This window comes from Lipophrys pholis, assembly GCF_963383615.2.
Source record: "Lipophrys pholis genome assembly, chromosome: 18".
In the NCBI taxonomy this organism is placed as follows: Eukaryota; Metazoa; Chordata; class Actinopteri; order Blenniiformes; family Blenniidae; genus Lipophrys; species Lipophrys pholis.
The window spans coordinates 20,586,041-20,602,887 of record NC_137646.1 but is presented as its reverse complement, the minus strand read 5'-3'; the positions used below and the strand labels follow the sequence as shown (position 1 = coordinate 20,602,887).

At 42.3% G+C, this 16,847-nt stretch overlaps 1 protein-coding gene across 2 annotated transcripts in view; it reads left to right on the top strand.

The window, feature by feature from the left end:
* slc8a4b (solute carrier family 8 member 4b) overlaps window positions 1–16,847 on the top strand; it is a 104,385-nt gene that overhangs the window by 41,353 nt on the left and 46,185 nt on the right. For both annotated transcript variants that reach the window (XM_080486364.1, XM_080486363.1), the window contains exons 2-10: window positions 7,142–7,394; window positions 8,643–8,782; window positions 8,933–9,085; window positions 9,179–9,406; window positions 9,528–9,935; window positions 12,550–12,660; window positions 12,885–13,037; window positions 15,931–16,027; window positions 16,646–16,837. In XM_080486364.1, coding sequence (XP_080342490.1) covers window positions 7,220–7,394; window positions 8,643–8,782; window positions 8,933–9,085; window positions 9,179–9,406; window positions 9,528–9,935; window positions 12,550–12,660; window positions 12,885–13,037; window positions 15,931–16,027; window positions 16,646–16,837 — 1,657 coding nt within the window. In that variant the 5' untranslated portion in view covers window positions 7,142–7,219. The remainder of the gene's footprint in view (window positions 1–7,141; window positions 7,395–8,642; window positions 8,783–8,932; window positions 9,086–9,178; window positions 9,407–9,527; window positions 9,936–12,549; window positions 12,661–12,884; window positions 13,038–15,930; window positions 16,028–16,645; window positions 16,838–16,847) is intronic.

The following is a 16,847-nucleotide window of genomic DNA, read 5'->3' as shown; positions in this document are numbered from 1 at the left end:
TCACACGCTCCTCGGGGTGTTTGGAGAAGTCACAGGTGATTTGCACTTGAAACAGTGATATGATCTCACTTCAGTTGGCAGCATTCGCAATGCAAAGAGAAGGAATTATAGTGTGAAGGAGTGGTAAAATGACAGTGTGAATGCTAGTTAAGCCCACGATGATTCAAACTTCATTTAACCCTGAGATAACATTAACCCCCTTCTGTGCGTGCGTGCGTGCGTGCGTGCGTGCGTGCGTGCGTGCGTGCGTGCGTGCGTGCGTGCGTGCGTGCGTGCGTGCGTGCTTGTGTGTGTGGTGATTCATGGTGCCAAACAGGGCAGAGCAGCAAGGCATGGCTGATGTGATATGAATCAACAGCCATGGTCAGTGCTCTTACTGCTTTCAATAACCGTGTCGAAGCTTGTGTGTGTGTGTGGTTGTGGTTGTGTGTGTGTGTGTGTGTGTGTATCTGATGTGCTCTACAGTGGGTGTGAATATGAACATTGTCTGCCTTCATCTCATCCTCCGTCTCACCCAGCACATGCTGTACTGAGCATTTTTATGAATTCATATTGAAGCAAACATTCTGCTTTATTCTCTGTTCATTACCTTTTGTTTTTTCAGTTTTTTCTTGCGTTGGTTTAACAATTAGTTCCTCCGATTTGTGTACTTGAGGACTTGTAACCTGAAGTTTGCTGGTTTGAATCCCACAGTTTGTCTTTGAGCAAGGCCCCCAACCCCCAGATGCACAGGTTGTGACATAAAGGCCATCCAACATAAAACCTTTGCCGAATCAATCACTCTCCATCAACTCTGCTTAAAACCGGTGCTGTTTCTTACATGTTTTAATAGAAATAATGCTTTCTCTGTCAAAATACCCACTCTTGTGTTGTTGTTTCTGTGTTTCAGCGAGTGATTTACTGACTTTAATCTATGTGACATTTGCATTCCTTTCCCTCCCACGGATGTGCCAGCTGATTTGTGAAAAGTGAATGCTTTTCATAGGAAGCAGCAGCAGCATCGCGATGTTTATAGTAAACAGTCAGGCTGATCCAAATGAGATGAAATTATTCCAGATTATAGTGTGTAGGGAACAGTCAACTCGGTGGTCGTCTGAAGGGCCTCTCGAGCAGCCTGCAGGCTTTGCTCTGAAAGTAGTGGTTCGTCCAAACAGCATGAATTGAAAACTTTATAAACAAAGTCAACATGATGATTTGTACAAAACATTAAAGGGGTGATATTGGGCAAAATTCAACAAAGGTTAATTCAAAACTATCAAGAGGAATATTTACAACATAACACGGGTACATTGACTTTCAAATATTAAAATGAGTTGAAAATATATGCTTCCCACCTCTGTAAACCAATAACAGGTAATGTTGCTGGATACTCAGCCCACATATATTGATCAAAAGAGTATAAAAGTATTCAAAGTTAAGTCGCAACCTCATCAAACAATCAGCAATATTTGCAGCTCTGAAATGGTTGAGGCACATCCACTGGAAGTTCCGCCTCTCAAACTCAACGACTATGAGTTCAGGAATGGCTTCTCTGCGTCGTAACTACTATATATTTAGTGTTGTGGAGATTATCATGTGGAAATTTTGCCATTTATAGTACAGTTTCTATGTTACATTATATAGTTACTTTAAAAAATATATAAGTTGGAACGCTACAAAGATCTGTAATAACAATGCTGATATAAGACAGAGCTGCAGTAACTCTTCACTATCTTTTGCTTTTCTGTCTTTTTAAAAGCGAAACTTTGAAAGAAAATACACGTCTCTGTTACCAAATGAAGCTCAGGGATACTCTCGCGCATTAGGCTTTGTAGAAAGTTTTGGTATTGGTGACACAAGCGTCGTTTTTTCTTACCAGGAAATACAGTCCAGATTTAGGATGGGAGAAGTCAGTTAGCTGCCACACACAAAACAATTATAAAGAATTAATAATCAATGCCCCCGCTTTCTTTTTTCGTCTTGTCATACAGAAGTTTTCCGGTGTCAATTAGCATCGGACAGTTATCATTCACACACACGCCTGCACGCGAACACCCGCCGACTGACTAGCGAGAACAGTAAGCGCACTTGGCAGGTTTGTATGTTCGTGAGCGGATGAATGGATTCCGTATGCGCTGTGACGCGCACGCACCCCTCATTTACATACTCTACATGTATGCCAGCAGGCGAGCACGTGCATGAGCATCCCTGTCAGGCCCGGAGAGGTCATGGTGTGTGTGCGATCTGTCAGAATGAGTCATATCTTACATGTGGAAGAGCCTTTAGGAAACAGGGAACACACACATACACGCAATAACACACGAACAGACACAGAAACTCATGTGCACAGCAGATTAGGAAGTTACTGTAAGATTTGGCCGTGGCCTCAGACCATGAGAAAATAAAACCACAGCAATTTATCTTCGCTCTATGGTCACTGATCTATGCAGCATTTTTTTAAAGAATGCCCAATCAGTGAAATTGGCATCTGGCTGTTCTTTCTCCTAACTTTTTCTTCCCTCATTCATTTGCTCTGTGAGCCGTCGTCGCTCTGTCATGCAGTCTTGGACCTTCTTTTTTTATTTTTTTTATTTCACACTCACGTTAGCTTTGAAAATTAAACACCAGCTTGGCCAAGAAAAGACTAATAGCTTTTTTGAGCACAAGTGTGTCCATGCAAATTCTGCCAAATACCTTTACACAGACTTGAGCTGTTAAGCTGAAAACCCGCAGAAGCTGCATTTCCAATCCGGGCCGTTTAATTCTGCACTATCTGCTGTGTTGCACGTCCAGGATTCACACTCAAACAGCTACTCTGTTATATCATAAGGAAACTTCCTTTATGACTCCTTTATCAACGTCTGTGCCAGCAGATCCACGCCACATATTGAAGAGTAAAACAAACAGATTTGTTTATGGATGAGGGCAACGTGAAGGCTTGGACTGAGAGGAGGTGTTAAAGAGAGAGCAGGCGGGGATATTGAGAGGTGCTACAGACATGAAGTGGGGAGCGTGGGCGGCGAGGGAGACGAGGGACAACAGGACATTAACTCGGGGATGGGATGATGATGATGAGGAGGAGGGGGTTGCAGGAGAGGCTGAGAGGAATTTGGTGACGGAGGCGACTGTGACGAGTGAGGTGAAGAAAAGCTGGAATTCAGAGGACAGAAGAGGACAAGACAGAGCGATAGTACTGCATAGAGTTTGCAGAAACACAGTGAAGTAATTATTGGCTAATCTCATCAGCAGTGAATTTGAGTGACCAAGTAACAGTGAATATTGTGACACAATCGCTCAGTGATCATTGGTTTCCTTTAGATTTAGATTAAAATGTATTTTATTAATAATATCGTGCTTAAATTCAGGCTTCAATTGCACAATTTTGACAACATAATCAATTAGCCAATAAATTAACTGTCATCAATAAAAAGTATATTTCTTTATGCAGACAATGGCAAGCTGTTTTATTCCAGCCAATATTAAAAGCCCTTTACAAACCATACGCTAATGAACAGAAGCCAGAGTACATGAAGAAAACACACACAGGCAGAGAGAGATCATCTAAACTCACATGTAAACCTCATTGTAAAGTCAGGATTATTATTGCTGTGAAGAGATGATGCTCATCCCTGCACCACTTTACTGCCCTTGATATCAGTAAACAAATGAGGATTGTTTTAAACATCAATATCATCTGGTAATGCCAGTTCTCCATGACTATAAACAACAGATTATTTTTTTTATTCTTCATAATCTGAATTCTGAAAGCCCCCCTAAAATAATGAGTGAGTACAGTGACTCTGAGTTGCAGCTTTTTAAAGAAGCTAAATGCTTCAAAATAATTGATTTGTCGATTCATTCGTCAAATCAACGACTCCCGTTTTATATTTGAGTGCAAAAAACACTGAAAAATAATGTGTTGTGTGTTTGTGCGGCACATGTGGAATGAGTTTTTATAAGCCTCAATACCGGATGAAAAAGGAGGAAAGAAGACGCTGCTCCAGAGCTGCCCCGGGGCTCCTGGCTTCAACTTGTGGCGATTACTGCAGACAAACAGAGGAGAAAGACACCTTAGAAGAAAACTCCACTTTTATTTGCACATCAGTGCAGGTTTGTTTACACACTTCCATACAACTATGCAAAAAAGAAGTTGCATAAAGTGACTCAAATTGTGTGAAGTCGGTGAAACTGCCCCGAGCAGGCGGAGCTGACGTTCGACAGTAAAGAGAAAAAATGAATATGAGAAGTCAGAGGAGCTGAAAAGTCTTCATGCAAGCTTTAAACTCGAGGTTATGTTTGCGGCTTTTAGCTCCACACGCCCATCTCCTGGACCAAACCGCCAGTTTTGTTTATGACCAAACCAGGTCATGGTTTCGGTTGTATGTCTGCCGTTTTGCAGTCCAAGATTGTAATGTGCAGAACTACATTATCTGGATTTCAGATTAAACCTGTGTTATAATATCATCTGACAATGTCAGCTGGTGTGCAAAGTTGTCAAAATGCATTTATATAAGGTGCATTTAAAAAAAAAAAAAAAAAAGTTGAAACAGAGAAAGGTTTCAGTATTGCTTGAATGTACATGTCATGTCCACATATATGTTTATTTATTGCACAATGTTGCTTGTTGCCCTTTACCAATCACATCACAACGAATGCAACGCAACTGTTTTACGTTACTTCTCCGCTGTACATGATTTTGAGACATGCAAAGTGACACAAAAATGTAAAAAGATGTAGAGCAGAAATAATAGCTTATAAAAAGCAGGTGACGTACAGAAAGGTTCTTAAAGGTTTCACATTTATTTATGTTGAGCAGAATTGACAGAATCTTATGGCTTTATGCTCGATAAAGATGTGGCTCCCTTAAGACAAAGTTATTACTGACTCTGCCAGAAGGTAATGTAAAGATACAAAAGTTTATTTTCTTTATTCAAACAAACATTTTGTGAAATCGCTGTGGCAGCATTTAATGCAACGGGAGAAGTCCTCTTGTGTAAAAGTGTAAAAAGCAGAAAACAAATGACAGAAAAGACGAGTGAGACCAGAGGAGATGAGGGTATAGACGGCCGAGGAGAGAAGGGACTTGACTGTTGAAGTGACAGGTTGCTGTCAGAGCAGCGGGACCCTGGAAGATAGATGAAGACAGGGTCAGCAACTCCACTCTAATGTCACCACTGATGACTAACTGCAGCTGTGTGTATAGGCGTGTGTGACTGTGTGTGTTTGTGTGTGTGTGTGCGTGTGTTTGCGTGAAAACAGGGTCAGGTCAGCAATTTTTTGTCCAGAGCTGACTAACCCTGTAGAATGTGTGTGTGTGTGTGTGTGTGTGTGTGTGTGTGTGTGTGTGTGTGTGTGTGTGTGTGTGCGTGCGTGCGTGCGTGCGTGCGTGCGTGCGTGCGTGCGTGCGTGCGTGCGTGCGTGCGTGCGTGCGTGCGTGCGTGCGTGCGTGCGTGCGTGCGTGCGTGCGTGCGTGCGTGCGTGCGTGCATGCGTGCGTGCGTGTCAGAACAAGGTCGGCAACTTCTGCCCTTCCAGGCCGACACGTTTTGTGTGTGAACATATATTTGTGTCTGTGTCCTCGTGTGTGTGTGTGTGGACATTTGTGAAACATGGATGCTTTGTTCTTTACGGTTTGGCTCACCATTTCTAATAATGACTTTTCGATTACGGATCCGCTCACGATTCAAGTTTTTATTTTTTTTTCCTTTTTTAAACATTTGTAACACACACACAAAAAAAAAAAATCGATCATGAACTCACCTATAATATTTCAGTTTGTGCAAAATCATATTCTCCACAGTCAAAAGAGACAAGAGGTGAAATGTCAGTTGTGTTCAATTATTTTGACCTTCAGCTGTATGCTGCAAAGAATCGGCTTCATTTTTGGGATCTTTTCATTTTGTTTGGCCTCGTACTCGCTGGAGAGATTATATCTCTGGCTTGGTCGGGGAGCGGCACAGAGACAGAGATGCCTGGGCTTCTTTATTCTCTGTACTGCCACCATGACCCCATATGGATTGGGTGGTTAAGAAGATGGATGGATGGATGGATGGATGGATGGATAGATGGATGGATGGATGGATGCATTTTCATAGCTGAAATCAAAAGACAACACAAACCTTTCATAAGCATAAAAAAGAAAGGTGAAAGTTACTTTTTGTACACATTTCAGTGATGCATTCTAATGCTGCGGGCATAACAATTCTGTCATATAACTAAATATGTTGCTAAATATATTGTTACATTACGTGCAAAAAGATAAACTTTGATTATACATATATTAAGATGTAAATGATACTCAGTATTTGAACAGCAGGCTGCAGGAATTTGTACAGAAGTTGTCATATTAACAAATTCATCATTGCCTATCTCGCCTCGGAATATCGCTATATGGTGAATATGGTGTCTAGACTTGTTGAAAGAGTATTAAACACACTGGTGGTTGAAGCTCTTAATAAAATCTAAATATGACATTTAATTAGTGGAGCCTGGAGGCTTCGATAATCTGGCAGGAAAATTGTCTTCAGTTCACTCGATTCATGTTTTATAGTGTCTTAAAAAGAGTAAATCTTTGAATCAAGGCTTATGTGGCCATTTTTTATTGATAGGAAGGAGATGATTTGACTGCAAAAGAGGCTTTCGAGGCTTCAGTGTGAGATGTGAATGTCTTTTTCTGCTCTGAACACTCACCAACTCTGAGATGTACAGTACATGGAGCTTTTTAAATCTTTTGGCTTTCTATTAAGAAAATAGTTATTGACTCGTCCACAAAGCAGAGATCAGAGGCTTCATCTGTTTCATTATGCATAAATGTCTCGCTTCAGGCTTTTGGACTTGGACTCACCACTCATAACTACTTTTATTGCCTTGTTGTCTATTTTTACAGTTCAAACCTGCAGTGAATCTGTTTATAAGCACAGTTTGTCGAGTTCTAATAAACTGAGATGTATTGTCACTTCATGTCACTAACAGAAGGTTTTGCTGACAGAAAATCAAAGCTGACAATAAGTGTTAACGTCAAACACTTTCAGCATGTCTTAATTAAAGACACCAAATGCTGATGGAAGTGGAGTGAAAGGTGCTATTGTCGTGAATATATTTAAGTGAACAGGAATAGTTTGGTAATCACTCTGCCTTCTCTTTTGTCCCCCCTCTCCCTCCAGGTTTTGGACTCCCCCCACACTGAGCTGACCCAGTAGCGCCCAGAGGAGTCCAGCGAAGGCCTCGCTGTGTCAGCAGAGATGGCTCCCGCAGCCACGTCTGTGCCCCCGTCCTCTCCGGCCTGCCTCCACATAGGCCGCTCCTCCCTTCTTTTCCTCGTCCTGTCCTTCTTCGCGCTGCTGTCATGTCCTGCGTCGGTCCGTGCAGATTCTTCAGAGAAGAACTGCACAGCCAGTGGAGACCCCTGTCAGGAAGGTGGGTCGGCCGTACTGTGAAAGCAAACCGCAGCGTGGTCTGAACATAGGGATTAACATGATTGCATTTGTACTGTAGAATTTTGTACTTAAACCTTTCAGCGAGTGCAGCTTACTGAAAAGGTTAGGTAAGAGGAAGGGTTTAGCATCCATTTGGCTACTTGAACTTCTGGAACCATGAGCTTTTATAACACAAACGTCCCAACAGATTTCAGACAATGACAAAATTAATAATTTCCTCCACTTGGCTTCATTGACAGTGTCCTATTTCCAATTTGATATATATTTAGTGAACTCTTATGTAAGAAATAATGGTTAAGCATTCAATTTCTGCTCTAATGGACACAGTAGATGCATTACATTATGCGGCCTGACTGCCTTAATGTGTTTATCATTACTTTGACCAATCTCATCGTGCAAACATTTGAAGCAAGTCCTCAATGTCCTGTTAGCACTAGTCAGTGAAGTTTTATAGAACAGCGATTGCACCCACTAAAATAGACCACAGTTGAAAAACATTTTGTGACAAGCGTTAAGCTGTGGACCATTAATAATCCCTGTAATTTTTCTATGGTGACTTACTCAAATATCGTATCAGTTTAACTTCAGGCAGCCGGTTATATATTTCTAATGTGGCCAGAAATTAGTCTCAGTTAGTCTCAATTTCCAAATACCACAAGTGACGGGTTTGTTTAATTCATCACGGGTGATTTCTTGACGAGCCATCCATCTTCTATACCCCTTCGTTCAATTCAGATTGACACTTTTATCACTCTTGGGCTCAAGGGATTATAGAGATACTGTTTTTCTTAAAAGTACTTCCTTCTATTTTCTGTTTCTGTATCACTGAGAGCTGAGGTCGAAAACCAAATAACAAACACTGCAAAGCTGCAAACTGAACATTTCTGTCTAAACTAATTGGGAGGTGTTAATGGGTATTACCGTGCCTCCTTCACCAGCGGTGATGAATAACATGTAGGGACACCCGTCTCCAGCTGACACGTCCATGGAACTAATAAATACCAACAGCAGCCGTTCAGTTGAACCAAACTAAATCTACTAACTTGTCATGATGCTTAATCAGGCTGTGGCTCCCGCTGAGCTTTTTACAAGATGCTTTCTATTGCAGGCTGAGTGAGATTAGAGAAACAGAGATTATTGAAGTTATTACACAGAACTGTTGCAACCAAATTGTTGCATGTGGTTAATTGCTTTATTCATTCTTATCTGTCTTTCCTTTTGTCTTCAGGCGTGGTGCTGCCTGTGTGGAATCCACAGAACCCCTCAGTAGGGGACAAAGTGGCACGAGCCATTGTTTACTTTGTAGCTCTCATCTACATGTTCCTGGGCATGAGCATTATCGCAGACCGATTCATGTCTTCTATAGAGGTGGGCTTTGATAATACTTGTCTTTACTACACTGCAACAATATCGGAAACAAAAGCACCGTGGCATGTTGAGAAAAAGACTCAAACACAACAAGTAGCATTGATGTCGTGCATTGATTTCCTCTTTCTTTTCCTCTCCTCTTTGCTTCAGGTCATTACTTCCCAGGAGAAGGAGATCACCATAAAGAGGTCGAATGGTGAGACCACTACAGCCACAGTCAGAATCTGGAATGAGACCGTTTCTAATCTCACTTTAATGGCCTTGGGTTCTAGTGCCCCAGAGATCCTGCTGTCAGTTATCGAGGTTGGTGCACTATGAGCTGGATGCCTACACGTTAGATTAACCGATACGGAATGTAATGGGAACACAGTAATCTCATTTTCACTCCAACTGTAGGTGTGCGGTCATGGTTTCGAGGCTGGCTCCCTGGGTCCCAGCACCATCGTGGGCAGCGCTGCCTTCAACATGTTCGTCATCATCGCCCTGTGCGTGTACGTGGTTCCCGATGGAGAGACGCGCAAGATCAAGCACCTCCGGGTGTTTTTCGTCACGGCGGCTTGGAGTATCTTCGCCTACATCTGGCTCTATCTGATTCTCAATGTCTTCTCCCCCGGAGAGGTGGAGGTGAGGAGACATAAGTGAAAGCTGTTGAAGGAGGAGGGTTTGAAACCCCCGGGCGAGGATGGAATGAAAAGATAGGAGGTTAAAAATTGGAGTTGTAAACCTAATCTCGTTTCTCCGTCAGGTGTGGGAGGCGGTGCTCACCTTCCTCTGCTTCCCCCTTTGCGTGGTCCAGGCCTGGGTGGCCGACCGGCGCCTCCTCTTTTACAAATACGTTCGCAAGCGTTACCGTGCCGACAAGCATCGCGGCATCATCATCGAGACGGAGGGAGGGCCCGATGGAGGAATGGATGGAGGAGGTGGGGGCGGAGCGCTGGGTCCGGGGGGCTTCACCAAGATGGACATGCTGGAGCTGGATGGACAGATCGCTCTGAACTCTCACAGCGGGATGGATGGAGGGATGATGGAAGAGGGAGGAGCAAAGGATGAGGAGGATGAGGCTAGGAGGGACATGGCGAGGACCCTAAAGGAGCTGAAGCAAAGACACCCGGATAAAGACATGGAGCAGCTGATTGAGATGGCTAATTACCAGGTGAGCAGCACACAGTCTCATATTGAGAATAACTAAACCACTCAAAGGAACTAGGATATAATTAACATAAAGGAAACAGCCAGCCCGGTTCTGTTTGGAAATACTTTTGTATCTATACTAACTATACTATATTTATATATCTCCCGCTTATATAAACATTGACTATTTGTGTTTGGGCTTTGGAGAGAGAGATAAGTTAGGCTTCCCCTATTTCAACACATTAGGTTATGCTGATTGTCTGCAGGTGTTGTACAAGAATTATGATTACCATGAAAAAACTCAATAAGGAGAATTCATGTTATTGGATAATTATGTTTTCTGGAACCACTGACTGGCCCTGTGCACGTCTCAAGCAGGGAAAACGAGCCTGTGTGCTTTGAGTTTTGGCTTCAAGTTCCAAACAAATAAACAATCTCACAGTAATGAGAATTTCTCAGTAAGAATCTTTTCCATTAAATATCGAATATTTTCATATTGAATTTTTGAAATATTCACCACGAGTCATATTAAAAAAAATACGAATCATATCAGACTTCTCTGAAATCTTCTTCACAAACAAGTTTTAGAAGATTTTATTGGAGGAAACAATTCAAAAACACAGACAGTTTGAAATATATTTTGTCAACGCATACGTGAGATAGAAAAGGTGCATTACTTTGAATTCAATTCCCCTCGGTGGGCCACACAGTTGTGTAGTGGTTAACGTTCTCACCTCACTGTGCGAATATCCCGTTACTGGGTTGTTCTTCTGATACTCCAGTCTCCTTCCTCAGTCCAGTCCAACAATAGACATTTAAGGTTTATTGGTGACTCTAAATTCTCCACAAGCCCCATTTAAATGAGAGAGTTTGTGGTCTCTTTGTGTTTCCTCTAAGATGGATTTCACCCACAGTTAAATAAACTAATTTGAATATCCGTTAGTATTCATGACTGTTTCAGTGAATGTGGATAAAATGTGGATAAAGTCTTCTAATCAATAACTTTACAACACAAGCACACAAGCTTCCTGCAGTGTAATTCACCTGGGTGATTATCAGCTGCCGACACATTTCTTCTGAGTTGCTCTCAGACAGAAATAAACACAGTTGTTGTTGCCACCAGTTGAAATGATTGACAGCACTATAACATTTTACTTACCCCTCTGCCATCCAGGTGGTTTTTTTCCCGGTAAGTTACATGAACATTCGATATAGGAGTGTGACATTTCGTCTCTGACTTTGGAAGCTGTAGCTTGGAAAAATAAAAAAATAAAAAAATGAACTTGAGTTCACTTTGCTGCCTTTCTTTCTGAGCATTCAGCTTTGTGTCACCTGTTGAAATGAAAAAGAAAAGCCAGCAATTTGAGCTTAAGTTATCATTTTTGGGGAAGTTTAGATTTGTGATTCATTATTCACAATTACAAACTGTGCTTTGCTCTGAATTTAACTCTTGGTTAAATTTGATATTTAGTGTAGCCACGGTCGAACTGCGATTAATCGACTTGTTCGGTTAATCGGTTCTCATCCCTGAAGGAAGAGAAGCTGTTGTGTTTCTACGTAATATCAGAAATGTCACTGAGATTCCCATCGTGAAACCGGTTTCTCCGTCTTACCCAGTGCTGAGTTTTCAGCTGTAGAGTTAGTGAGCCTGTTCTCCCTCTCCTGCTTTCCGCCCCTCCTTCCCTCACCTCCTCTCCAACTTGTATTTACCTCTGGATGGAGGGAAGGAAAGGAGTTTGGCAGGCTCAACGTGCACCGGACAGCCAACAGATGTTTGTTTGCCTCCTCTCCCCACGGTTCCCCCCCCCCCTCAGCTCGGCGCCATGAATAAGAACAGCAGCCGCTCTGTAGATTAAACCCGACTGGGTAAATTAAAGTTCTCGGCAGTCATAATGAATCACTGAGTGAAAAATGAAATAGTTTGTGGGCGAAATGGAGCTAGGAAATCTTGCTCAGCGAAAAACAGGTTGAGTTTTTAGGTTGACTAACAATAACTAATTCCTTCCGTTTAAATAAGTTCAGATTTTATGACGATTCGGCTGTAAAACTGCCGACTCACTAAATTTAAATAAATTGCGGCTTTCAACAGCTTTGAGGCCAGATTTAATCTAATGATCTGCACTGCGACAGCGGCCAATTTGTTAATTTTCAATTTGGTAAATCGTTACTGTAATAGCTTACTCGTCAGCCTTTTTTTTTTTATTGAAATCATTACTTATGGATTGATAAGCCTCATTAGAGCAGAATTTTTTGCTAAGAGGGCCAGCCACTGAAGCGTGGTGCTTATGAAGAAGTTAAATCGATCTCTCTGGAATGTTTTTTCCACTTATTTGACTGTTTTATTCCAGTTTCCCTTTCAAAAATTGCAGTCGCATCTCCTCAAACCGTAGAATCTAGTTGGAATATTAAGCCTCAATCTTTTGAAGTAGCTGTGTGAAAATGGAGCTGACCTTTCCTCTTGATTTTAACTTCCCCGTGGAGGCGTAGGAAGAGACTCCCAGGAGAGACTCACTGCTTAACCGTCCAATTACACCGCAAATGTGAAAGATTTCACACAAAAGTATCTCGACAGAGGCGAATTAAACATGCAGCGTGAATCATTTTATTAATTAACGTCTTTGTTCCCCCTTGATCAGGTCCTGATGCAGCAGCAAAAGAGCAGAGCGTTTTACCGTATCCAGGCAACCAGGATGATGATCGGAGCGGGCAACATCCTCAAGAAGCACGCCGCCGACCAGGCGCGCAAGGTGAGACGTGTGGAGCGTCTGTCACCCTTTTTATCAGATCATTGATGTTGGTATACATATGTTCTGATTCTGTGTGTGTGTGTGTGTGTGTGTGTGTGTGTGTGTGTGTGTGTGTGTGTGTGTGTGTGTGTGTGTGTGTGTGTGTGTGTGTGTGTGTGTGTGTGTGTGTGTGTGTGTGTGTGTGTGTGTGTGTGTGTGTGTGTGTGTGTGTGTGTGTGTTCCAGGTGGTGAGCAGCCATGAGACCCAGGCACAGGAGGACGACCCGCACACAGTCAGGATGGACTTTGAGCCCCCTTTGTACCAGTGCTTTGAAAACTGTGGCTCCCTGAAACTGACCGTTGCCAGACATGGAGGAGACCCCGGAGTCACCGTCAAGGTTCGTGTGTGTGTGTGTGTGTGTGGGGGGGGGGGATGACAACATAAGAAGTGTGATTTTTGAGGGAACGAAGCCAAAAGACTAGAGGCAGATAAAAGTAGAAAACAAAAATCCTCTCTGAAACGATTTCACTCACAATTCTGGCTCTTCTTCTCGTCTGGAGCTGATCTCACCTCGGGAGGCTTTAAGTGACCATGTCAGGTTGTTGTTTTTTTTTTTTTCTTTGGATAGTGATATAGAAGAACAGAGGAGACCAGAGACACACAAGAGGAAACACCTTTCTACTCAGAGTTTTAGATTTCAGATCAGGTTGGCTCTGTAAGAAAACACATTCTTGTTCAAAGGCTCATTGATGTTGAGTTTTATGCTGGCCTCACGATCTGAATGAGCGATATCCCTGAGAGGGGCTCTGCCAGTCGATTGATATGATATCTGCTTTGCAAGGTTGTTTCTCTCTCTCTCTCTCCTCTATTCTCCTCCCTGTGTACAAATGAAACTGTGATCAGAGTTGTCTGTAGCGGTGAAGTGATGGAGAGATTCTGTTAAGTGAAGTGGTACATTTAGCCCACACACAGGCCTTCTCAGCCCGACAGGGCAGCACTTTACAGGCAAAAGAAATATTATTTTTCTGACAAAAAAAGGACTTCTCAAAGCCAGCACTTGTGTTTGATCGCCACCTTGTTGAAAGTTTCAAGTGTCTATTTGTAATCCTCGCCTGCTAAGTGAGCCTTCAACTGTGCTGAAGAAACCGTCAGTGCACTTTCGTCTCTTACATATTCACGCTTCAGGCAGGGACAGTATTTACAACAAAGTAGTCAAATATTGTTGATTTATGTCACTGACTTGTTTGCTGACATGCTGTCGGACCAGCTGAGACCAGCGTGGTCAGTTTGCAGCCCCATGCATTTGGTGTAATACCGGCCCAACACTTAAAGCCTGGTGGGAACTCTTCTTTTCAATTTAACCTGCTGCTACATGAATTTCAGGGCTCGTCATCTCCTTCACATTGAGTCACACTGTATTAACGTCTCAGCCCCTCTCTGTTGAGTTTAGGGCCCCTGGTAGTCCACCTCTGGTGCTGCACAGCCCACTGAGCGTTGTCTGAATCGGTGTTTGCCCTCCAGACTCCTCCAGCCAGATTAAAAGACAAATGGTCAAAAGGTTTTATGGAAGAATAAGCTTCCAATGAAAAGCAACACAGAGCTTCGCTTCAGGTCGATAAACACCAAAGCTATTATGCTGCTGTGCAACTTCAATTTTCCCCAAATCAGCACAACATAGATGATGAGGCCAAAGTCAATATGACCTAAAGATCACCCCACAGCTGTAAGAAATACCGATCAAAGTGAACCGAGGTTCTTATCGAGGATATATGGCAGAAACAAAGTATGGAGGCCGTAAACAACATGCTGAGAGTGTAAAAAAGTTTGTATGTAGGGTAAAACTATGAATTCAATAATACTATGATAGTAGATTTAATTGTACTAAGTGTTTAAAATGTATTTGCCTGCATACAGTAAAAGAACTTCATTCTTTATTGTTGAAAAATGAAACATGATTGAGCTCAGCTATGTAGTATAATAAATATAAACCAACAATAATACAGTATGAATATGTCACAGTTACATGAGGTACATATTCGCAGGGTGGGGATTTGTGAAGAAACCACATTTGGGATGATATCGAGGTTGAATGTCAGAATAATTTTTTACTGGGAATCATGAAGAAAAAGGGAATAAATGAAGCTAAAAGACACTTTTCAGAACAGATTTAATAGCCTACAATGCAGGAACCACATTGTATTTTTTGATGCTTTTATAAACATGTAATTATTAAATTTCTCATGTGCCAACTAAAGAAACAAAACTATGATCATAAATGAAAACATTAGTTTTTTTTCCAGTTCTATAACTCATATTAGGGTTGTTTGCATTACAAGGTCCCGCCTTAAATAAACAATTTATTAACTCCTACACTAGCAGACGTAGGAAGGGGGAAAAAAACCCACAAAGGTAAATATATTCAATGAAGACATAGAAAAAACATAAAAAGTGGCAGAAGAAGAAGAGGAGGAGAGTTAAGAAGCTGTTCTCAGTGCATCATGGGTGGTCCCCCAGCAGCCTGGACCTATAACAGCATAAATAAGAGATGGCCCCAGGAATATCAGCCATCTGAATGGACGCATTCAAAAATAAGTTTCACTTATGCACATTTCATGAGGAGCTAAAAATAGAGCACACGGGCAAGCGACTGAGTACAGCAGCTTTCACAACACAGAGTCACTGATTCATCCGCAAATATAAACAAATCACTTGAATAACTTTAATTTGTAAATCAGCTTCAGTTCACCTTCTTCTTCTGTTGCAGGTGTGTAGAAAGACAGTGATTAATTATCAGACAGACGGAGAGGGCAGAGAGAGAGAGAGAGAGAGAGAGAGAGAGAGAGAGAGAGAGAGAGAGAGAGAGAGAGAGAGAGAGAGAGAGAGAGAGAGAGAGAGAGAGAGAGAGAGAGAGAGAGAGAACAGATTACAAAGAAAGTTTTGCTGTACCATGTTCAAAGTCTTTATTATTTGAATGTATCTGACCGCAGGGCTCGGTTTAATGAAGCTGTTTTTCTTGTTCCCTCTCACCCTCTGTCCCAATCTCCCAAATGCCTCTCTTCTTTCTCTTCGCCGGCCCTCTCTTCTGTCCCCCTCCTCCTCCTCCTCCTCCTCCTCCTCCTCCTCCTCCTCCTCCTCCTCTCTGTTCTGCCTTCTCCCTCTCCCTCCGTCTCTATCTGCCCTTTTCATAACCGCTCACTTCTGTTTCATCTTTGATGGCTCTTTTTTGCTCCCTCCCTGCCTCACCCCCCCCCGCTTCCCCCACTTTCCCTCTCTCCTTATCTCTCTCTCAGGTGGATTATCGCACAGAGGACGGCACTGCCAACGCAGGCTCAGATTATGAGTTTGCAGAGGGAACGCTGCTGTTCAAGCCAGGAGAAACCCTCAAAGGTAAAAAAAAAAAAGGAATAAGTTGTGACATATTTTCAAAAAACATGTCATTGAGACTCATACTCAAACATTAAAGGCCATCTGCAATTTCTGGGGCATAACAAAATAAAAAATGAATTACTTATCCAAACTTTCTGCTAAATTTATAATATTATATTTATGATATAATCTTGAGAGTTCAGTTAAACTTGAACAAATCAACGAAAACTGAGGTTCAACACGTGTTGAACTAACCGCTCTGATAGTTGGACACAAGTGGCAGATACTGTATACACGAGTTCTGAGCTTTCTACTCATGATAAGAAGAGGCTGGTGTCCAATTACAAGCACTCTTAGCTGCATTACACAGTAAACTTTCAGACTTTCTGGACATTTTAATCAATTATTTCATGTTCTGTGTCGGTATGAAAAAGATGATGATGGTTAATAACTGTTTATTGACTTTCTGCGTCATTTCACGAGTTGCATGACAAGTCTTAATGGGGGTTTGTGATTACCATTCTGAATGCAATAATATAGTCATCGAGATGATGCATGTTTCATTGCATCTTGCCGAATTTTAGATTTTATTTGAGATGTTTTTAAGGGTATGTCAAAGCAACTGTTGTTTTTTCTCAGAGATCACCGTCGGGGTGATTGATGACGACATCTTTGAGGAGGATGAGTACTTCTACGTGCACCTCAGTAACCCCCGCGTGGTCGGGTTCCCTGAGATCGGCACCGCCCCCCTGGACGCCAGCGCCACCCCTAAAGCCGTGCTGGGCGACAACCACACAGCCACGGTGACCATCTATGACGACGACCACGCAGGTGAAAAGAA